General features: G+C 34.8%; 1 protein-coding gene across 5 annotated transcripts in view; it reads right to left on the minus strand.

Annotated features, from left to right (window-relative positions):
- LOC134538367 (WW domain-containing adapter protein with coiled-coil homolog) overlaps positions 1–18,544 on the minus strand; it is a 45,779-nt gene extending 27,235 nt beyond the window's left edge. Inside the window, exons 1-5 of one of the 5 annotated variants that reach the window (XM_063379633.1) lie at positions 18,361–18,544; positions 18,178–18,211; positions 9,627–9,751; positions 7,653–7,738; positions 4,443–4,532 (exon numbers count right to left, since the gene is read on the minus strand). In XM_063379633.1, the coding sequence (XP_063235703.1) occupies positions 4,443–4,532; positions 7,653–7,738; positions 9,627–9,751; positions 18,178–18,211; positions 18,361–18,364 (339 nt within the window). In that variant the 5' untranslated portion in view covers positions 18,365–18,544. The other 4 variants (XM_063379630.1, XM_063379632.1, XM_063379631.1 and 1 more) reach the window with 4 other exon arrangements.
- Between the last annotated feature and the right edge of the window lie 6,560 nt (positions 18,545–25,104).

Raw genomic sequence — 25,104 nt, forward strand, 5'->3', positions numbered from 1 at the left:
CAAAATCAACTTGTCACTATGAATCGTATTGAGCCTAATGTTTGGTTCTATAAAAATAACATATGTTGTTAAAAGAGATTAGAAGTTTAACCTTCAATTCACCAAACTCTGTTTTGATTTGATGCAATTTTACTTCTTACAGTACATAATGTAACCCAGAAAAATTTTTTATTTAAACAATTATGGCCACAATACAATGGAAAGTAACTTTTATTATGAACTAGTGAACTGACTAAAATAATGTTACACAGGTTTCCAACATTCAATACTTAAAAAGTCCCATAGCTTCGTACACCAACACAAGATAAAATAAAAGGGGACATATTACTTTCGTTTTAAAATAGCTGGAGAACTTTGCATATATCTTGCAATATTATATTACAAAAATTATACTATATAAAAAAATGGGTGTTATCAAAAGCTTCATAATATGCATGCACAGCCTCATCATTTAGATATATTAACAATCCACAAACAAAATTACTAAAAAAAAAAAATAAAACAGGTGAACAATTCTTTCGGTACTCGCCAGCGATATGTAACATATAACCTCGGTAAAGAACAAATTCGTATGTTCTCATGTTGCCAATACACTTACAATATGAAACTCAAGACAAATAATTTAACAGAGAATTCTTAAAAATAACACTGAAAAGTGATAAATATATAAGCGAATTGTGTTTTCAACTACATTTCTTGATGCGAAACACACGTAGTTTCAACTCCTGCCGCTAGAATTCATTGCCGGAGCGGCTACGCCAAATATAGAATCATTCAATTTGCAAAGCAAAATTTTCAACTATATAATAAAACCGCTACGATTAAAATGAAAAAGACTTGAAATAAATACTAAACCCCAGGTTTGGACCTGATTTTCGACAAGGAATTTTATTAACACACTGCCCATCTTGTTAAAATTCATTTAACAGTTAAAACTATAAAGTTTCTCGTCGGCTTTGTGAACTCTTGTTCGCGGTATCCACCACAGATGGCAGTGGTTACAAATTTCCGTTCAATGCTATTTTCATTCCATTCACGAAATTACTCCTACCAAATGCTATATACTGAGAGCTAAGATGATACGGGTCAAAAACGTTTTTCTAAGCTTCTTTTGTTCCATTTGGTGGGAAATAAATACTATTAATAAAGCAAGAGTGTTTTTTATAGTATTGAAGTTTTGCCTATCCATTCTCTTCTAAACTAACTTCTGTACCTGCTCCTTTAAAACGAACATACAATTTAAGCTGATGATTAACTAAACCAATACTTTGCAATAGTAAAAAAAAAATACATTACTATACAAAATTAAAACAGGTGTTCTTTTTTTGTACCAGAAGACTTGTTATTATTACTGTCGAACAGTCATGGGCAAATCCACTTGCATATTTAATGTTTGAAAAGTAGAGCCAACACCTTTTCATCCACTATCACGTAATAGAGATAATAAATATTATACTAATGAAATTCTTGTATTATAACATGAAAAAAATTAATTTATCTCAAAAATTTGAAAATTTATTACAATAAAAGCGTGGTAAAAATAACAACACTCAAACTTTACGTCCAAGTAACTGCAATTGCAGTGTATGTGTGTTACAGCAGGGAATGAATTTCCCTGCAAATGTTCACAGTTATAAAAAACTAGAAACCAATACTGGACAGCACTGCACCGACTACATACGCGAGCGTGCCACAACAAATAACCTAGTGGCATGGAGTGACTACAAAAACCATTTATTTGTAATAGTTGATTTTTTTTTTATTTGGCAACAAAAAATTTTTATATTCTGCAAAAAAAATTTTAATAGGTTATTTTAACAAAAAATTTTTTTTAAATCCAAACAAAGGTTTCACTAAAAATAATTAAGATGTTTTCATCATCATTATGTTTGTATTATAAATTTTAAAATTAATATAATGTTGGAACTGGACACGTCTTCTAGCGTCTATTGAACCGGTACACACCACCTAGTTTTCGCACAATATTCTGGAGCTGTGCCTTATTATTCACTAATGTATTTGCTGTACCCAAAAATGACAATACATTTGCAACTTCATAATGTTTCTCCAATATTCTAGTGGCTGATTACGTAGCAAGGCAATGTTACTGCTATTTTCTTGCAAATAGAATCTGCACTTGCACCAAAAAGACTAGCCAGTTGTATGCACTTAGCAGAGCCTTCACTGAACAACTTGAATCAGAAGACAAAAGTCAGTCTGCAGAGTACACTGTATTTTCTTAGGCAAATGTTATGTTTCTCAATGTCGCCAATCCCTGGCGACGTTCTGTTGTTTTGCTAGGTTTCAAAATACTTTTATTGAAATACCACACACTGAGATGCATTTTATTATTTTCAGCTGAGTCTTCACTTATATTTCATTCATGATAAAAATTTTTCTTTGAAGTAACAGGCCTGCTTAAAAATTATAAAATATATGTATGCATTTTCACAAACATAAATCAAACAGTAAAAAAAAAAGCAATTGTGATAAAATGTTCAAAACTTCTTTCCAAAAAGTTCAGATCAGATCTAAAGTTGACAAAGCTTTCACTTAAATGCATGATGAACTTCATGTACACATAATTAAGAATTACACTATTTCAGTTCCATGTTGATTAATGGCCAAATATAAATATGTACTACAGCATGGTTCTTGAATGAATACAAACATTAATCAGTACCTTCAAACAAACTTGGATAGAAGCTTTTCAGGCTTTGAATTACTAAATTTAATTTATAGGTAACTCATGTAAAAAAAATTATACATAACTACAGCCTTTTCTTTGCTGATTTTGTAAATATTAAATTTTTTTTATAGAAAATGTATTTTTGCTAATTTTTTTTTCAACTGCAAATAGGTGTTTTTGTTCCACCCTTCTATCTCTTCTCTCCTCTTAAGATTCAATGATGTCATCAGAAGCATTCTCTACACAAAGATACTTAATCCTGGTGCAGTACACTTCGCAAATTATTCCTTCACTGGCCTTTCTTCACAGAAGACTACATTCTTTGTAAGCAGCAATATCTTCCCTGACAAACTTTACTTCATTTATGTTCAGTTTAAGCCTCCCAGCATTCCTTAGCCGGGTGCTACTTGCAGTACTTTCATGGTGTCTGTCTGACTGTGAAATGTATAAGCAACGATTATTTTAATTTCAAACTAAAACACTCGCTGACTGCAAGAGTCTGTAAGAACCTCGTGGGAAACAACTTCGAACTTGCTGGTCACTATATAGCAGATAGAAAGTGCCACAAAAATAAATTTTGTTGAACCTCGCAGTGCCTAAGTTCACAATTCAAATATCAACAAAATCGTTTCATGGTATTGAGCATTTTTATAAAACCAAAATAGCCAAAAACTACTTATTTTATAATGCAGAATCCACTTGAAGGTAGAAAATTTCTCAGATACGTCCACATAACAGAAGAACGAGACGAGACAACACACTCACAAAAGCACTTATTATTCATCGATTCAGCTGGTCATGAAAACTCAGCAATGTAACAGCATTCACTTTCCATCGACGTAGGAAGATTATATTCCCAAACCAAATTCAATATTACATTGCACAACAAAGCATCTTTTGAACGTAGTTCCAAGTCCTTAGGCAACTTGCAAACACTATAAAAGTGACTCATTTGTCCTAAATCCTTCCTGGATTAACAGTAACTTGGCCATTTCCAAGTTCTTGAAACCACAATCACCACACTGCACACACACCACTATTTTTTTCTACAAGGAAATTCTGCAGCAACAAGGACAAATGTGACATGTAAAACTCATAATCTGACAATATGCTTCTCAAAAACAGACGCAGCTCATTGCAACACGACACGTTAAAATAGTGTCTTGAGGACCTCTTTAACTATTAATATAGACTGCATATTCCCTATAACTAACTTGTAGCATGAAAGTTTTTTCCCCACAATCCATAATACTTCCAGCTTGTTCAATCTTCTTTGGTCTTTCATTTAAAAATTATGGCAGAAAATAATTTATTGAAATAGGTCCAGGGCACCTACGATTCGTTGATTATAGCTTTCTGTTTAAGTATTTATGTAATGCTTCCAATTTTAATCACAAAAGTACCGTACCTTGATATTTTGGCAGGTGTGCGATTATCTAGAAAAAACTTAAGTCAAGACTCAATTTCAAAATGAGATGAAAATAACTTTAGTTCAAAAATAGCTTCAAATACAAACTATGATATATAATTTAACCACTAACAAACAGGAATAAAAAAAACATGGAAATGTGATCTTATATCAACCACAGCATTTCAAATCTTGCAATAATTCACCTGGATGGAAACAGCCAATCATTAAAATCTGTAATAGAAATTTTTTTTACATATAAATTAAACAGTTGAATGTAATGAATTCCACCAACTGCCAACTCAAAAAAACCGTCAAAAGAAAATAGGGCAAGTCGAATGTCACCTGACACGAGTTGTGAAGTGGCTTTCTCTGGGATGTCTCTCGCGATGGTGCGTTCTGTGTAGTTAGTTTTGCTGGGTGAAGAATAACTTTCTAAAAACACACAAATGAAACTGTGTAAAACTTTAAACTTATTTGGTTTTCAGAATGATAAAAACTTTACACAAAAACATTAAAATCATTTAAAGACCTTGTGGTAGTTTTTTTTATTTTACTAGAAATAAATAATGACTTGAAAAAATGTTTGCTTCAATGCACAAAAATCTTGGTGATACCACACTGCAAAACCTTCTAACACCAATTTATACTCTTGGTATTTTGGCACAAACCTAGCAAATTCAACAATATCATATATAGTGCAAGGCAACACATGTTTTGGAGAGTATGTTTTTCTTTTCCTAAATTACTCATTTGAAGTGGAATGTTGTTAAAAAGTACACCTGGAAATAATTTATTTTTAACAAAACACATTGAATTATTAATACTGAAATCATTAAAATATTATGGCTTGATTTTTTACAGCGAGTAACTTAAAAGGTCTTTCACTAAAATCTTGTAGTGAAGTTATGAGGAACAATTTTTATAAAAAGTACATAATACTGCAGTTACTTTTTAGATTAGCTTGTTAATTTAAAAGGGCTTGTAACTACTGAAATGTAAATCACCCCGAGATGTGGCCACCGTTCCACACAACTGTATCATTTCTATCTTGCAAAATCTTCAATGAGTCTTCATCGATTTGCCTTTACAGGAATGTGAACAAGTATAGCAGATTATTTTATTCCTCACCTGGCAAACAACTAAATATTTCAATGGTTTTACATCCAACCAAAATCTTAATTTAACTCACTACACACACACAAACCCCAAGTAAGTACCTTTCTCAAAAAACACAGCACTCACATTACCCACCCATTGTGCACCATTTTCAAATAGATTACAATATTTCACTAAGCAATATGATGGGAGATGCCATGTATGTAAGGATTACTTTGAAAATTATTTTCATAACTTCCACATTGGAGAATTTACAAAAAAAAAAAAAAATATAGCATTTCATCGAAGAGTGTCCACACAAATCTGTAATGTAATTTTGCTGATTTTTCTCTAACCAATATTTTGGAATTTACATCACAGATTTTTTTTTTACCACCATAATTTACCTACTTTACAATTTTTAGAAAGAAGTACAAGAAAATCTGGTCACAACAATCCCAATAGCTGCCCAGAACTCTCTCTCCACTTTATTTATTTTTTGAAATTCGAACAGGACCTTGCATATGCCTTTTTGTAGTGTGTGTGACAATGCCACAAAATACTATCTGGGAAAAAAAAATTATTTCACAATCTGGATGATAGCAGACTGGAGCATGACATTTTCCCCTTAAATTTACTATCACAGGAGAATTTTCATGACTTTTCCAGGATTTCGAGTCGATTCTCTGACTTTCCCTGAGAAATTCCTCCTTCCTGAATTCCCCACTTTCAAGAAAATGGACACCCTGCATCAATACTGTGAATATGGCTCCCATTTCAAGAACTATTTAATAGAAGTACATGAAGCAAATTACGTTATAACCACATTAACGCACATTAAGGTCAAAAAATTGCATAATTGCTCATTCACAGTAACCACTTCCAAACGCAAATATTATTTATTTACACTAAAAACCACACTGCAGGCTCAGTGGTTCAAACTGTTGCTGAACACAAAGTAAAGACGTAGCCTACTTAGCCATACAGATAATCATTATGATCATTTAAGTAGCAATAAAAAAGATAAACATAATGCAACTTGATCTTGCAAGGAAGATAAAAGTAGAACAATACTGGATATATAGTCAGTAAGTGCTGCAACAAAGATATGGTCATATTTCTGTAAAAGTAGGTCATATTTCTGTAAAAGCAGTTGCAGCAACTCAAATGCTTGTTCTTTTTTTTTTTACAGGCTGTCTAAAAATACCTAGCTGATAAATTTCAACACCTTTAAATACAATTGAAGTTATTTTTTTGTATCACAAGGTCACTCTTTTATATAAGTAAGTATTAATAAAGTGAGCAAAATTAAATATGAGAAAATGATATACAAAATATATCTACTATTTGGAAGAACATGCAGAATAATGATTATAGACTGAAAACCTTTTCTGAGGTAAATTTCCTCATGATTCAAGTACACAGTCAACAGAAATATATATATTTAATGTGCGACTATAAACTGAAGGGAGGTATAAAAAATAATTCAAATTAGCAAAGGGGAACTTAAAATTTAAGTTTTGCTGCTTTCGACCACAGTCAAATGTTTGTTTCAAGACTTCTTCATGACCAGTCCTCCAGTTGCGAAAAAATTTTCGTTGACTTCCTATCCTGTAGACACATGTCACTATCAAAATTAATTACTTTTTTAGTTCGTAAACAAATTATATCCCTCTGCAGTACAAAATTTTCTGAATTTGAGTGCATCAGAAACACCTAATTACCAGGGACAAGATATATAGTATTTCGATGAATGGAAAAGTATGTCAGTATACCATATAAAATCCTAAATGCACGTTAATGCACCATCACACACCTTAAAACAACAAAAATCATGAAATTAATCTTTTAATATATTAACGTCAAAGAATGTAGTTTATTATAATGAAGTTTGTACCAAAATGTATGTAGTAAATAGAATGGAAGATTTTTTTTTTCTTGCAACTTATTAGTAACTCATTATTACAATACAACAATGGTACACTCTTCAAACATACAACTACCTTATATTTATTTTTGTTGGTCCATGTAGTTAGCATGTTTAATACAAATTAAATTGTAAATAAAAATGAATAATGTTTCAGTTAAAATAACACAGTTTTGGTGAAATACGTTCTCATGAAACATTTAAATGTAATATTCTTGAATAATATGCTATACTTATGAATAAACGCAATTCATAAAAAATAAAAACAATAAAACAGAAATTGTTTAGTCTAAAAATAAAATCATAAAATCTTGTACCTAAAAATTACTGAACAAAATTGCAAATTTATCCTTAGGGTGATGTCATAACTACAAGACACTGTAATCATAGCAGCAGTAAAACACGACTAATCAAGCAGATTACATAGTTACAAAGGACTTCAGGAAATCTCACTTTCCACAGTAAACACCAGATTTTGAATTCAAAATTTCTGAGCAGCTACCGCAAAGCAATGTCATCGTTATTATTACCTCAGTACTGCTCCTGTCATGATTGGTCCTGTGTTCAGAGTCCCTGCTCTCTCGACTTCGCTTATCTTTCGGAGACCTTGCACACTCTGGGAAAAATAATGATTCAGTAAATACACAATTTACAACTTAGCTAAAAACATAAAAATAACACATTCATGCTTCTCATGAAGGCCCGTCTACAACAGTCCGAACCTGTGGACGGTCCGTGCCCTTATCCTAATGTGAATTACGTCACATCGTCGCACGGAAAACCGCCCTGTCTACAATTGCGATGTCCGGTTCTACTGATTTAAAAAGTAGTCACCAGAGCGCAGTAAATATAGAGTGCCGAAATAATTGTTTTCTCAATTGATTTTGTTTACTATTTTCATGCTTTTGTAAATGTGTATGCAGCTAAGTTTTGAATATTTAGTTGACTTGTGAAATTTTTGGGAGTTTAATCATATTTATTTATATTCGGTAAGGCAACAGTAAAAGCTCAGATATTTTCTGTTGACTTTTTGAGACCGGAACCGGAAACAGCAAATATCACAAGTGTTTATTTTTCTACACTAACAAAGGACACAGAGTGGGACAAAAAGTTCAAGTCGACCAATGTATTCGGACCATCGCCCACACCAAGACGTCAGAGGGTCACGTTGACCAATCAGTAATCAGTGTCCGTCACAGGTTAGGACAGCGCAATTGTAAACGGGCATTATGTCAGTTATCAGTTAGATTCGTAGTTAGGAACAAGACCAGAACGAGAGAGTAATGTCCCCCTCCCCCCTCACAAGAATTAATGCACTCTGAACATTGGTAAGAATTCCCTGCATTATAATGTTTATCTATAACTGCTGAATCGAGGAATACAACTTAACCAATGAATTTTAGAGTGGTCTCCATGAGAAGCAAAATGCTCAATTACTCATCCAATCAGATAATCAGTTAACACTGTTCACACGCTTCATTTCTGAAATACTTATACTAATCGAACATAATGAGCAGTGAATTTGGAGATATTATATATATATTTTTTAATGTGGTATTTTAAATTACGAGAAGAATATCTGTTCCAACAATGCTTAGTTTCACGCAAACATTTAACCAAGTTCCTCATACTAACTAGCGTTTCAAGTCTGCGAAATACCTTGAACCTTAAGCAAAGGAAATCAGCTCAAAAGGTTATCCAGAATGTACAGTAAAATCCACACAATTATTTTTATCCTGATTGTAAAACAAAAATGACAAAAGTTATTGTTTATAGAAACTCATTGGAAACCTTACAATTGATGCTATATTCACAGATCACATATGCAGGTATGGCCACAGTAATGTTTACGTTTTTTTAGATTTTTTTAACTTATCGGGAGTTGAAAAGTGTTACATAAAATAATAGGGAGGGGGCACAGCAAAATTATTTGCCCCCGGGTCCTTAAGTTCTCTCAAAGGTCCTGCCAAAACGTATTAAATTTCTAAAGAAAGCAACTAATATAAATTTTTGCACCCCTTCCTAACTCACCATGGTGAAAATATACGAAAAGACTAAACTGTTCACACAGTAACAACAGGCCTGGAAACTATGTATAAAATGATTTTCCTTACATTGCACTCGCGAAATACCACAATAGATGGAACAGTTGAAAGTGCCAAATATATTTGTCGCACCAGCATTGCAACTTGAAAGGTACTGAACACTTATACAATAAGCCATTAGGAAGTTAGTGAGTTAATGATATAGGATCAACCTTTGTCTAATCATTTCATTTAAGTTCCCTGATTTATCATATATTTCCCTGTCTATTCCCTGATTTTTGCACAAATTTAAAAATTAATATTCTATGACTATTCCAGGTTTTCTGTTTTTACTGATACTAGACATCCTGAACAATTATCTTAAGGACTACATATATGGCAAAAGGAATAAATAGCAATATCACAAAAATTGAAATTATTTATTTTTTTTACACTAAAATTTTTAAGTATCTCTCTCACCGGAATACTTTTCTCTTGATTTGTAGTCTCTGTTTTCTCTCTCCTTCTCCCGGAACTTCTGCAAATATGAACCTTTTCCTTGATAGTTTCGGTCCCTCGGGCTCTGCGAATCAGGGCTGTCTGACCTGTAAGAATTGCCGTTGGGAGACTCTCGCATTCTCTCGTGGTTGTAGCGCCCATCGTAGTTTCCCTTCGAAGAACTGTACTTTGCAGTGTTCTAGAAAGATACAGGGATGTTTTAAAGCTAGCATAGTGGTGATCAAAACTTATAAGTTTAGAACAAAAAAAAAAATTTGCCCTAAACACACTTGAGTGCGACAAAATCAGAAACACAATTTTTACTCAATAAATGCTATCCTTGAAGAATTCACATTGGTACTTGTTACATTAACTTAATGTTATGAATATGTTCTGGAATGCCTTCAAAGCATTTTTTTATGTAAACTTTAGATTAAAGTTATAAATGAAATTTGATCAAACTACAACACACACAAGTCATATAGCGGTTCTGTTGTTTTCTATATTTTCATTTTTATTGATGGTGATGATGGAATTCAATAGTTATATTGCATTTTTGTGAACATTTAAATTTTTATGGTAAACAATATTAAGACTTTTAAATATTATATAAATCTAACAACTATGATGCAGAAATAGGTGCAAAATTATGTGTAATAGGAGAAAGAAATGGGTACATTATAAAACTGTGTATGCAAATCCTATGGTATAAATGTAACAAGCAAAAAAAAAACTAATTTTTCAAATACCAACCACTATCCCTTAGTTATCACTTGCATTTGCTAGGACTTTCAAAGGGCTCAAAATGTTCAGAAGCTATCCATAAAAATAAATTAGAAATTTGAATTGTGTTACTGATTTCATTTAAAATTGATGTAAAATTAACACAATGAACCCTATGTTAACTTTAATGTGAAATTGCTCTTAAGAACTAACACTACTAATTTAATTTAATTGATCTCTCACTAAAATTATTTTCTAAAATCTTGAAGTATATTTCAGATGAATAACAATATTGAACTACTGATAAAATACAGCTATTGATTGTCTAGCAGATGCAAACAATTATTTATTCAGAAAATCAAACAACATATAAGGCACAACATCACTTGATTTTTTTTTTTTGCAATACTTAAGTGCCTAAAATTAAAAATTACAAAGACAATTAAAACTGGGTTTATGATACCTTTTTGCTCCAAAGTCTGGATGGGTATCAATTTTAATTCACGTAACTCTACGGATATTAGTAGCCATTATTTTGTTAGTACAGATTACTAACCAATATAAGCTATATCGGCTCATTCGAATGATTGCATAGTTAATTGGTACATTAATCGTAGATTTTAATGCTAATAAATCAATAAGATGTTGAAACCAACTCACAGAACCATCACACAAAACAAAATTAAGCTCACAATAAACATGTTCTTAAGTTATCATACTCAATAAGATTACATCCACTCAAAACTGTGGGAAACAATTTTTTAGTCCATCTGCAACGTTTCACAAATGAGTACCCAAAATTATTATGTTTGCAACCACATCAGGACTAAAACACAACCTGGAAAATAAATTAGTTCAAAATCTTGGTAAAGGCATCAAAGCATGACATTACCCCCTCAAATTACTAACACGGAGGAATTTTCATGACTTTTCCACGTTTAAAAGTAAGCTCCCTTCTTTCCCTGAAAAATTTCAACCTCCCTGACTTTCCAAAACGTGAACACCCTGACTAGCTTCCGCACTATCGTTTCACTCGCAGCACAACTGCACCACACAGTTGACCAGCCCCCAGCCGGGGAAACACCACACGAGTGAGTAAGCGAAGAGAGCAGCAATCTCCGGCAAATCACAAAACAGAAAAATCTATGAAAATAATTTTCCCTAGGGTTTGTAGACGTCATTTTATAATTGTAAAATAATAAATCCTAGTTCAAGCTAAAATTCTTTCTGGTATTTGCTTTCCTGCAATGAATATAAGTGTCAAAAACCATGTCTAAAATTTAACACAGAAGAGCACTAAGAAAGGATATTTGAAAATTCTCATAAGTGTGTTTTTGGGGGTAGGGGGGGGGGGGGGTAGGTTTCAGGGCGTTAAATATCAAAACTCCCGTTTTTGGATCGAAAATCCCTGTGGCATGCTTCCTTCATCTCCACTGCAACTGCTATTTCATTGTTGATTCATTCTTTGTCTACGTTAAAATTTTGCGGGGTTTTAAAGATGTATATTTTCAGTTTTTCAAGTAAATGTCTTACAGACTCAAAACTCGGTAGTGATGTTCCTTACTGTGAGAGCGAGGTTTTCCGAAAATAAGCTCCCAAGGGTGGTTTAGCCCGGGCAACTGCAGGTACTGTAGCTAGTAATGAATAAATTTGTTTCATCAAACTTTGAAATATCTTTACACTTTTTGATTATTGATTGTGATCTGGCTAGAAACTAAACATATTTGATTCCACTTCAAATTAATACACACTTGTTTTATTTTCCTTATTTTTGATTAATAATACTGAAAATTGGATATAGATGACTAACACCATTTGAATTTATGATTAAAATACATGCTGTTTTAAGAAATTAAGATTCATGTTCTCCTAAATGCTCACTTTGCACGATATAAATATAATTTAGAAAATAAATTTTTAAAAACAAAACTGTATTTTTTCTACTTTTTTTTTACGTTTCTACCTATAAGACCATTTCAAAATGAGAACTATGAAAAAAAAAAATTGAATAGTTAAAACCCAATGAATGACAAAAAAAAAAAAAAAAAAGATTACCTATGATTATTAAACCAACAACACAAGAGAAAAATATTATAAACATCAAGAAGAAAATTAGCTGATCTTAAATAAACATAGCTAAAATTTCTAACTATAAAATTGTGAAGTGACAGCTTCAATTCAAAAACAAAAATTACTGAAATATTTCTTTGGAAATTTAATTATTGATTTATTTTTTTGTGAAATGTGACACTGTTACCAGTTTACATTTAATGTTTTAAAAACGTGCAGGTTTGGTCATGATCCTAATAGCTTTTGTTATATATTTCCGAACAAACTTCTTGAACCACAACAAACGTTATGCATGCTTGTGGTCCACAAATGCCCAGCAAATCACTGCAGTTGATAGCACTGTATCAAATATCTTAAATTTCACAATAAATCATTATTAAATTATTAAAATAGATAAAGTAATTTAAAAAAAAAACAATATTCTTACATTGCGGCTTTTCCGGAATTTAATAATAAAATTCCCATAATATTTTTTCAAAAACAAAAGACATTTCTCTATCTACTCTGAAAACCGCATCTTTAACATCCTACTGGTTTCTGAGAAATCACAGTTAATAGCTTACATTATAATACCTATAGATCAACACAGCCATCGCCATTTTTTTTAACGTTCCCACATATATATATATATATATATATATATATATATATATATATATATATATATATATATATATATATATATATATATATATATATATATATATATATATATATATATATATATATGGAAAATCACAGGATTAGCAGACCTAACATTTACAACAGTCCATTCAGAGACCGAGTTTGTGCATGTTCAGTATAAAATATTAGAAATTTGTTACATCGTAAGAATGGTTGTTTAACTAAGGTTAGCTCCATAAAAATACTAACATAGTGTGGATGGTTGGTTAGGTTAGTTTAGCTACATTAAAAATACTGCAAAATATTTTTAAAGGTTGCTTAGTAACACCAAGTCCATTCCGAGACCCGAACAGTTCCGAGGTTATTTAAGTTCACCGCGCACAAGCAACTTTAGTAGTAGATAAAAACGTGCATAAAAGATGTCCATATAGTCTTTGATAGACTTAAGTGATGGAGAAATTAGAGAATAGTCAAGCTACATTAAAAATACTATGAAATCTTGGGAATTGTTGGTTAAGTCAAGACAGATAATCTTAAATTAGTAATTACTAAGCAACCACAAGAAATATTTTTACTGTAGCTGTACCAACCTAACCAATTGTCCACAATCTTTTGAAGTATTTTTAAGGTAGCTAACCTAACCTAATCAACCATTCTCACAATTTGACTATAGTTCTCCAAAACACACACACAGACCCAAACGGAAAAGCAAAAAAATGGCTCCGGCTACTTCAATGCACAGGTATTCTAATGAAAGCTATAATGTGTTATTTCTCACAAACCAGTAGGAATTTATCAATGCTGTTTTCAGGGTAAATACAGATACGTCTCTAGTGTTCTAATAAGTGTTTTCGAATATTTATTATTCATTTACAGAAAAGCCGTAAGAATTTTACCAAAAACCAAATTTCAAGGTCAATTTAAGTTCATGATTTAAATTAATTACAAATATACTGCAAAAAGACAGATGTGGACTCTCAGCTTCAAAGAGCAGTTTGATGGAGATTTGTAATCAAAGGTAGGAAATAATAAGTCTGCACTAAAACAAAAGTTCTTTGACTTGATAATGAACCAAGCTGTACCCAAAACCACTATTTAAAGATTTTTTTTTTAATAAAATCCATTAATATTTGCAATTACCATAAATGTTTTGGTCCGTTCATTTTTGTTCCTGAATAAAGGTTCTTACAAATAGCACTTACTTTCAACTCATTAACCTGACATAGACAAAGATTTTGAGGAAACTTCATACACTTTAATATTCAGATACTTTGTTATAGATCATTGCTATCTTGACCTAAGTTAGCAGGGATACCTTGTTATAGATCATTGCAAACTTCACCAAGGTTAACATAGATCATTGGTTATAGATCATTGCAATCTTCACCTAGGTTAACAGACTACCTTGTTGTTGTGGACAATTTGAACATTAATCTAACATATGTCACACGTTATAAGTCAGGTTTGCACTGGTGCCTTATAGTTTTTCTAAATTCTTAGGTAATAGTTGTTTTATGTTAAAATACATAAATATCTTAAGGCTTGTTACGTATAATATAAGGTTAAGAACTAACAAGTAATGAGTAACATACTATGAAATTAAATTTTGAGTAGAATGTAGAGTTATATTACATGATTGTGTATGCACAAAAAAAGTTGATATTTCAATTTGATTGGTTGAAGGGCCATTTAATATGGTTTTGGCAATTGTTTAACTTCAACACCAAAATTTCACTAACCTACATCACCTTCCAAAACGTTTTCTTGGGTTAAAAAAAAAGTTACATAATGGTGAAATAATACTATATCTAAGCAACTGGATTTATTTTTGATTGTTGATTGTTACACTTGTGATTGGGCTTCCCTCCAGGGACAAGGAGTCCCTTCACCCCCCCCCCCCCCTCTACAAATCGCACAATTTCTGAAGCCTCTTTCTCAAGTCCTTTCCTCTTCTCACATCCAGTATCTTTCCCTCGATCTTATTCCACTCCCTCCCTGTCATCACCACGAATTTATAGTGTAGTGACAGATGGTAAAAACACACAAGAGAAATTAAACAGTAATGTTGGTTAAGAATAACACTGTTTTAACATCTGACTTTCTAAGAGTACAAATAATATATACTTAAGAAATGTCATTACCCCTAAAGCATTGCAAGTTTCTTAAAGAATTAACCCATGGGGGAATCATTCCTAAAATACAGTACCTAACCAACCGTCCACACTATTTTTAAGTTCTCAAATGTCGTAAACATAACCTAAGCAACCGTTCGTAAAATGGTTAAAAATCATTCTGTAAGAGATCTTTGTGAATAATTAAATTATATTACTAGCAATTTAATGTCTTAATGAGTGGTTATTTTAGCTACATTAATACCATTAAATTGTCAAAATAGGTCAGAATACCTAAATTTAAAATAAAGTCAAATAGTTAGTTAGGTTAGGTTAGAAACAATTGCATTTATTGTAGCTGACCTAACCTAGTAAAATCTTTAAACCATTTTATAGTATGCTAATTGTAGCTAACCTAACTTCCACACATTATATAGTATTTTTAATGTACATAACCTAAACTGATCCATAATCCACGCATATTTTATATTTTTGAGGTATCTTACTAAACCCAACCAACCATTCTCATGATTTAATGCTGTATGTAATTTACCTAACCTGACAAACAATTAAAATGGTAAACTATGGCTGTATCCGAATACCTAGGGATGCATCCATTAAGTTCACGTCCCTACATCCCTAAACAAATGCACCCACAGTTTAAAGGATGTACGATATTCTAATAGTTATACAGCTAGCACTACCTGTTGGTTTGTCATTGTACTAATGTGGATTGGCATTTTATATTCATGACATCTAAAGTGGGCCAGTAAAACGTAAATGAACATTCAAAATTGTAAACAATTTCGGATGATTTCAATTATTATAGTTGGGAATTGAAATATGGAAGAAAATTTGAATTGGGGACTTGTTCCTACAAATCAAATTAATTTACTGTTTATGTGAATTATGTAAACATACACTTATGGTATACGTATTTATAAATACCATAGTTACATTTCACGTGTTTATCTTCTAGTTCAAAATCCATTTTAACTATCTCGTATCACACGTTCACTCTTTAAGAGTTATGTTCACAATAACAAAGCTGATGGATGTATGGACGTATCAGTGGATGCAAGAGTCGCATCCCTAAAAATCTTGAATTAGTGGACGCATGAGAGGATGCATCGACATCCCTTGTGAGAATTCGGATACAACTCTAAGATGGCCGCGTCCATTACGATGCACTATCTATGGATCCCTTAGCTAAGGGATCCATTTGGCCACTATTCGGATACAACTTATTTGGTAACTACTTGAAGAATGTTTGGAAAACATGTTAGGAAGTTAATGCATGTTTGAAATTTTTTTTGTGAAAAAGCTACTCTGCTCCCAAATTGTTTCATCTCTTACTGTAATAATAACAATTTCTTTACATGCCTCAACAAAACATGTAAAAATAATAAATCCTATAAACCCTAATTGCATGAACACTTTTAATTTTGTTCCCATTAGTTACTGTTCCAGAAAATGACTGCATTCTTTCTAAGGGTAGACAACAATTTTCTTTAGTTACCTAGATAAAAACATTAATACACTACTGTTGAGCTTTACTCCCAAAAATTATGTGGCTAACGGCAACCATTTTGTGATTTGGAGTCAGATTTGTCAAAAGGTAAGAAAACTTCTAAAAATTTAATTTTAAGAACCAGAAAATATTTACCTAAACAAAAATACTCCCTTTTCCTCTCCCCCCCCCCCCCTCCCCAACAACCACAATAGGTCAGATAAAATATCCAGCCGAACAACACCAAACATGTTTAGAAAACTGTACTTTTATCTGGCTCTTCATGAAAAGCTAAGATGGGAATAGTCTAGATTCCGATACCAAAACAATCTTGATTATCTCACCAACATGGCAGCACAGATGTCAATACCACCCCTAGATTTTTAGAGGACAAGCGTTTGGGGGTTTTGGGCGGGGAGCATTTTGCACAAAATACATTTCTTTAATAACCTAACTTTCAGGTATCGTATTCGATACTACAGCCCTACCTACTCAAGTATAGAACCCGATTCCAAAAATATATTTCCTACTATATTGTATTGTAAACTATAATCCCACCCGGTTTAGTATATTTTACAATACAAAATTTTATCATTTAATTATTCATTTTCAAACTGATTTTAACATCAGGGTGCCAAACATTATACTATAGCCCTACCTATTCCAGTACATAACACTATACCTTTGATATAATAATTATATTTCTAACCACAGTCCCAGTAGGTTTAGAATATTTTAAGATACCACACTTGTAATCTATAATTTTTTTTTTACTAGTTATCAACTATTCAGGTAACGTTAAGTATACTTCAGCCCTAACAAAACTAGTATAGAAAACAACATTGAAAATATCTTCCATACAATAATTTAATTTTCTCAACAAGATTATAGTATCTGGATCTAGACTACTGCTAAGACCAACCAAGGTCTTAAGAAATAATGACTTAAGTACTGGCAACTTCACTTACAAGTTTAAGGATTGATTTTATTTACTCCAGCCGAACATAACATTGCACTGCAAAACCGAGTGCAAAAAAAATAAACAAAAAAATACTCAACATTGGCCTCAAATAAATCACAATTTTACTCAAAGCAACTTACATCATTATTGATTTACCAAAAATTACTAAATTACAGCTTTAAGCAAATCTAGTTATTTCAAAGAATAAATGTGACTGAATATTTTCTAATGTTCATTTTCATATATAAGTACCAAATTTTCATTAAAATTGTAGGTAAATAACTATCTGATAGCACATCAAGATTGGACTACCATTACCATATACTGACCCTCATTATACTTCAAAATGCAGTTCCCATCGAATGCAACATAAATAAATGTAGTACGCTCCGTATTAATAGCTTATTTATTCCTCTTTACGTATTTTGGAATAAAAGAAATAATCAATGTTTCCACATAACCGAGACATGACCGACTGTCATTTGTCCATTCCGCTATCATAGCGAAACCTTTCCTTGAGAAAGCCTTTATTACCTGGTAGGGATGGGCTTGATGTTTTTCGAAGTACCTAAAACAAAACACAAACGTAATAAGGTATAATATGGAATAGTTTCAATTAAAATTTAAAAGAAATTAGCTACCTCCATAAGACAGCACATAACATGGCGAGGTTGTGTCAGACGAAATTGAAAATTCTATTAAACTAAACGGGCATACCCATCACTTATCCTCTGTGGTTTCCTTGCATGCATTACCATCAATGCAAAAACCTAAGAAAGATTTGTGGCTATTGTGGCAGCCTTTGTGTTATGTTAATGTCATAAAAACAACATTAACACCTATTTATCAGCAAACTTCTTCACCGACGCCATGTCACATTCGTAGACGTTCACTCAGAGTATACATTAATAGATACAAACATCCGTGTAATGTACACAAACAAATACTAAGAATATAAAATACGAAGCACAAAAAACATTATATAAATAATAAAAGTTTAAGAAAATACAATAGTTGCTTTCTTAAATAAACTCTCATTAGTAAAATCAAAAAGCTACTTGAGAAAACTAATTCAGTATAGAATTAAAATATTAACAATGGCCAAGATATTTTAAATGGCATAGGTGTATTTCAAATTATTTTTTAAAGCAACTGTAAAATAAATTGAAAAATAAATGTTACAATCCAAATAGTTATTGAATTAAATAACAGGTATATGTTTTCTAGCACATTTTATATTTTCAAATCATGCAAGTTACCAAAAGGATTCCAATTAAAAATGAGGATGAATTTCGCACTTCCTTATGCCTTTCAAACTGAACTTTTTAATGGGACAATATATATATATTTTTTTCAATTATTGGAAACCATTAAAACATAAGATGTAGTCCATAATTAAATCTTGACTTCCAGGTTGAAGCGCCCGTTAGTTTAAATAATGGAGTGCACGACCTTTTGGCTACACAATAGTCAAACTTAAAATTGTTATAAATATATAAAAGATAGAATGGGAATCAGGGTTTAAATATTTGCACAATATTATGGTTTGTATGAGGCGAAAGGGGAAGTGGAACACATATGCGGGGAGTTGATCAGGCTGGAACGATAAACAAAGAAAAAAGGGATTTCGATAAATGTTGAAAATATAAAGGTGGTTAGATTCACCAGGAAAAAGAAAGTAAAGAGGGAAATGTATAGCTGTAAGGGGCAAAAGATAAAGGGGGAATAAAAGTATAAGTACGTGAAATGGGCAAAACGGGTTCAGCAGGTTGACGTCGTCCGACCGAAGGCCACCCATAAGCCCGACCTGCAACCGACAGTATCCGACCCCGCTAACGGAACGCGCCCCTAGCCATGGCTCACCCGAGTCAGACGAGCGCCGCGGAACTTAGGTATTATCAACGCCCTTAACTTAATCGGCAAGACAAACCGAGTCACGTACAATGTAAATTCACTACACTTTAAAGAATACGCCACTTTGAATTAAAAACACCGTGCAACACAAGTGCGACGTAGGAGTTCCCGGGTCACTCACGTGTAATTTTGTACTAAAACAGCTGTGAGTGCTCCCCTTGCGGCCTTCAGCCTGATTTCAATAGTGTAATATGTGAATAAACTAAAACCGCCCCAAATTAGCATTTATCATTCGCCACTGGAGCAGTCATCAAGCGACGAACAGTCTCCAGTGTGACTCTGATATTTCAAACTTATTTTATACAAACTTGTGACATGTCATTTCTAAAACATATATATATATTAAGATAATTATTAAGTTTTATTATGTGAATTTAGAGCCACTTACATTTTGTTATTAATATAATTTTTTGCAAATAACGGAACTTTAGAAACTCTGGCGCGACATGAAGCTCACCCCTCCCCTCGCGCCAGGGCCAGACGCCAGTACAGCGCGACTCGCGGACCGGGACGGACGCGCGTCCCACGGGGAGCCATCATCTCTTTGTCTTCACTGAACTATCTGGTAACTATAGTCAAACTCCGGAACCTTATTTAATTATTCCCCGTGTGCGCCCGGTCCTTTTCCAGTGTAGGGCCTATCCCAGCCGTGTAAACATAACACGCCCCGCACAACGCATTACGAGGGGCCGTGCAATATACGGCACGGGCCGACTCCCGCAATACCAGACTTTTAATTAATCGCCGAGTGCACAGGAACTGGCTACATCTAATCGTAGACTTTACTTAATTTAATAGCGAGCCGCTGTCCACACAAGTGGGCCCGCATGTCGCCGTTCACAAATTACGGGATTGGCCGACTCAAATCAAACTCTCTCCCTCAACCTCGACTGGCGTGAGGACGTAACTTTAGTGACGGCACGTCAGAGCGCCTAGTGTATAATTGACAGTGTACTTTATATAGTGAAATCGTGTGACTGTAATTGCAGTGTAATTTGCCAGCGTAATTAAACGTCCACTCCGCACACTCCGTGCGCAGTGCAAAACCGTGTACGTTATTTCTGAACCTCACCAACCTCGTTAGGGATCAGCATCCTATGCTGTATAGGGCCAGTGGGGCAACAGGCATTAGGTATCCCTAACATCACACCACCGCCGCCGTTCCTAGTGGACCACGCAGGGGCCTTCGGACCTTACGACCCTCCATCGTGGCTAACCACCGCGTTAGCCTGGCGCCCTCCCGGACACGTTTCCCCGCAAGAAAACAGCTTTCCCACTAGGAACACCGCTGAGTCTCGAACACAAGAACCCGGGCGACGGCAAGGTGGTAACAGGAGGACAATGGTATTGCTTAGCAGAACACTACAGAGAGCAAAGTGTGTTGAGAATGGTAGTCTAGCTATTGCATGTTTATAAACATAATCGCAAGTTGAATATATTTTATTAGTTTAATTGTGACTATATTGAGATAGATAATAGCTCCATTGTTAATCAATAATAGTAAAACACAAACACATAGCCTTGATCAATAGCCATGTAGGCGGCTATCAAACTGTTGGTTGTGGTGCTCGTTCGCGGAATCGCACTACACTGCATTACACTGCACTCCTACTCATACTAGAACACGTGCTCTCACACATGCCCCGGGACGAACAGTAATGGGACATAATGAACTGTGCAAGCTATGGTAACATCCACAGATATGGTAACACCAATGTGTGTCATCAGTATACAATCGTATCTATGGGAATGTCGCATCACTGTCTTTTGAATGGTATACTCGGGTTCATGGTCCTAACTGGGTGGAATGATGTAGGATTGGGGAAATCGGATGATGATGTAGTCAGGCGCCAGACAGAGGAAGGAGAAAACGTCACCAGCTATTAGACAAGCACAATAAACCCTATTCTTGACTGTGTCGTAAAAGTTCTGCTCATGGAATAATCCAATAGTTCCTTTCAGGTAGAGAACTAATCAACTATTCTTCAAAATTCTTTTGTGAGTATCGTAATCAAGATTGTCGAGTTAAAGAAAAGTCGTTTTGGAAGTGTGGCAATGTTGCTTTTAGCAAAGACGTCACTGCTATCATGGCAATCACAATAAGAAAGGCAAAATTTCTCATTAAAGTGAATTATATTTTCCATTCTGTTCAGCTCTGTGAATTCTTTTATTTACTGTTTCCACGACGATTAAAATATCCTCGCTTATTCATCTCTCTTGTTGATGCATGTGGAAGTATACTGTATAAATGCAAAATCAATAATTAAAAATGAGTTTTAGAGTTACGTACCCAAGTCATGGAAAATAAAAATCAATATATTTTTCGAATATCAAATTAGTTTTGACACCGGTCCGGCTACCTCCCCGTCAGAGCTAAAGAGTTTTTTGAGGAATGGGTCTCGGGGTTTGGGTAGCCAAGTGGCAGGAGGCAGGGACGTGTCCGTATAGGTGATCCTTGGGCTGTTTAAGCCACCCAAGACGCCTTACACTACAAATGATACACTCTGCTACGTAAAGTGTGTTTTTTATTCCTTATCAAACTTTACATGGTGCAATCCATCCCCTGGCCGCAACTGTTCGGGGTTAGTGAGCTCTGCGCGTGTACGGATGTTCTGTGATGACCACACCTATAATGGTGAGAGGGGGAGTTTAATGAGAGCAATACGTGGCGGACGTTGCTGCTGTTATGATGCTAGGCGCGCGATGGCTGTCAAGACCTGCGCGGTGACGCACGGCCAGTGGTGGTCGTAACTCACGCTCTAGATGAGGCTGCGGAATTGGCGCGAAGTTGACCTCTCAACGTTGCGCGAAGATGACCAGCCTCTCCGAGCTCCTGGTGGATACTGGGGACTTCGTGTAGCGCTGCACTACAGAGGGTCTGCTGATTGCGCGCCAAAATCGCAGCGCGCAGGGAACAGATGCGGCCAAGTTTAGGACATATTCGCACGTTGAACAATTGCATTAATAAGTAAAAATGTTTGACGAATTATACATTACATAGTTTATGTCTGTGGGAGAAAAGAAGTGCCCTTGAATGCTATAATCCGGCGGAAGCACAAGGCAACCCGGCGAAGTGCTTCCGCCGATGTGGCCGGTAGTGGTGCTAGCTGCGGGTCGTTCGGTGCACTCACACTCTTTGCACCATGTTGCACGCGCGGGCGTGTTCGTGGCACACGGCATTGAGAGGCGTCGGAGAGGCATCGCGGCCTGTGCGACTAAGAGGCGCACTATCGGCTGGCGTCAATTTATTGTTGAAAGTACTACGAAATCATGATATTTAAGAAAATGTTAACTGATGCATTTGTTTCACTACAAATACAGATTTTTTATTCTATAGTTGTGCTTATTTGGCTCCTACCCATATAATTATTTTATGTATACTAGAGACAAAAATAAATTTTGGGCTGTTTGTTCGTTAAAAAAAACCATGATTTTTAGGTAATTGTTTCACATTGTGTATCCAATATTTTTAAAGGTTTTATAATTCAAACTAACATCATAATTCGCATAGGCCACTATGGCACATCGCTGCCTCACCAGAGAGAGTGCGGACCGAACAAGCCCTGGCGCAGTGCAGGGCAAACGAGTGCAATGCTATGAGTGCCAGCTGCCACCAGCGTATCAATTGTCGCCCTAGAGGTAATCCACCAGTGTGTGTTAATGTTACTTTGCCCTTCAGTAATAGTGTTCAAAATTAAACTAGGCATTTATTAGACAATATTACCATTCCAGTCATTTTGATATAAATAATTAAAGATATCTTAGTGTGATTAGGCTGAGACCATTGCCTGTATTACTCTTTTGCACATGGCACGTTTTCGCGGGAACAGAGCTAGGAAGCTGCACGGAATCAACATCCTCGGCAGTTGACCATCACCCTTGAAACAGACCAAGCGCGTATCGCCCATCGAGGCCCTCAATTTTGTTCTCTAAATTCATCACTGCAATAGCATAAATTCGAATGCTTCTACACCTGGCCTCGTTGGCAGTCTGAACAGCCGGCCAGAACTTAACAGCCGTGCAACTTAAGAACTACTCTCTTCCATGGCCAAACTGCCATAAGGCTGCTTACCTTAGGATATATGCACTCATAAGTGCGGCAGTGGCTGTGACGGGGGGGGGGGGGGGGGTTAGGGTTTCCAACCCCCCCCCCCTAGCCATTTTTTTTTTCTTATCTGAAAGCAGTTTAGCTAAAAGCCTGGGTGCCTTACTGCTATCACCAGCCACTGCACTGGAGGGGAAGAGTAAGCGAGCCCTACCGATTCTCCTTCCCTTCCTCTACCCCTGTCGCGAGCTTAAGCTATAAGGTTTTGATGCTGTAACTGGTCCCAATCTTTCAAATATCTTACACCTATTGTATTTAACCAGCACGGTAATTATAAGCAGGTGGTGACTGAGCTTCCAAAAGTGTAAGGATTGCTGTGTGTGTATAGAATTGAGACGACATGGTGTCATGTAACTATTCAAGCTAAAGCTAATTGTCTCCAGGAATAGGCCAGTTCTGCCGAAACCCAACCCTTTTATTCCTTTTTTTTTTGTACTGTCGAGCTTCGAGCATGATTTATGATTTTGAGTGGACGTGGACAAGGCACTTAGATTGATTAAAATATTTTAATTAATTTCTTACTTCATCACTCAAACAATTTTTTTATTAAAAAATTAATATTAGTTTTACCATTACAATATTTAAACTTAAGTACCGAAAACTGCTAAAATAGCACTATTTTAAACCTTAAAATCCAAATTTTCCTGCTTTAATAGGGGGGGGGGGGGGGCATGTTTTTTAACCCCGCCCCCCTCCTTTACACAAATCCTGGCTACGCCACTGAAGTGCGGTAATAAGAAACAATTTCCGTTACCTACGGTATCGTGGCTGAAACTCGGGGTAAGTATAGTGGATGCTGACTAAAATGAAAGGTTTTAACTATCAGGGAGGTTGCCAGGCTAGCTCAAGCATCAAACCATTCATGATGTATGGGTCGTCAGCCCCAGCGTGGTCCATTAAGTTTGGCGGCTGTTGGATGTTGCTGAACAAGTTAACTAACTATTAAAAAAAAATAACACACTTCCTACACAGCATAGAGTTCTGATTCCTACATAAGAAATACATTTTGAAGAAGCCATGGTTTTATTCACACTAAAAATTTTGTACTGTTATAGAATTTGCGCAGGAAAATTATAGTGGCACTTTAAAAGGCAAAATATGTTACACACTCGTTAGTTGTGAAACACACTAGAATTAGCCTTGCAGCAGTCTAGTTACGAAAATGATAGTTAAGTATGAATCAGGCTCTGCTGTATGAATCTTGAATCCTATGTTAAGTGGCAGAAGAGAAGTTACATTTGATGTTGGTAGACATTGACGCCACTCCCGCTGCCTGTCTAAGATTTTTAAAGGAATTATTAAGGTTTGAAAAGATCTCAGGGGTTTTAACGGGGGTTCGGCCAGGTGGCTGCAGGCAGGAGCGCGTCGCGGTTCGAAACCTACCCGGGCTGTTCAGGCCACCCAGGACGCCTTATAAATAACTGGTAAACGAATTGACACGA

Source organism: Bacillus rossius, chromosome 13, assembly GCF_032445375.1.
Source record: "Bacillus rossius redtenbacheri isolate Brsri chromosome 13, Brsri_v3, whole genome shotgun sequence".
In the NCBI taxonomy this organism is placed as follows: Eukaryota; Metazoa; Arthropoda; class Insecta; order Phasmatodea; family Bacillidae; genus Bacillus; species Bacillus rossius.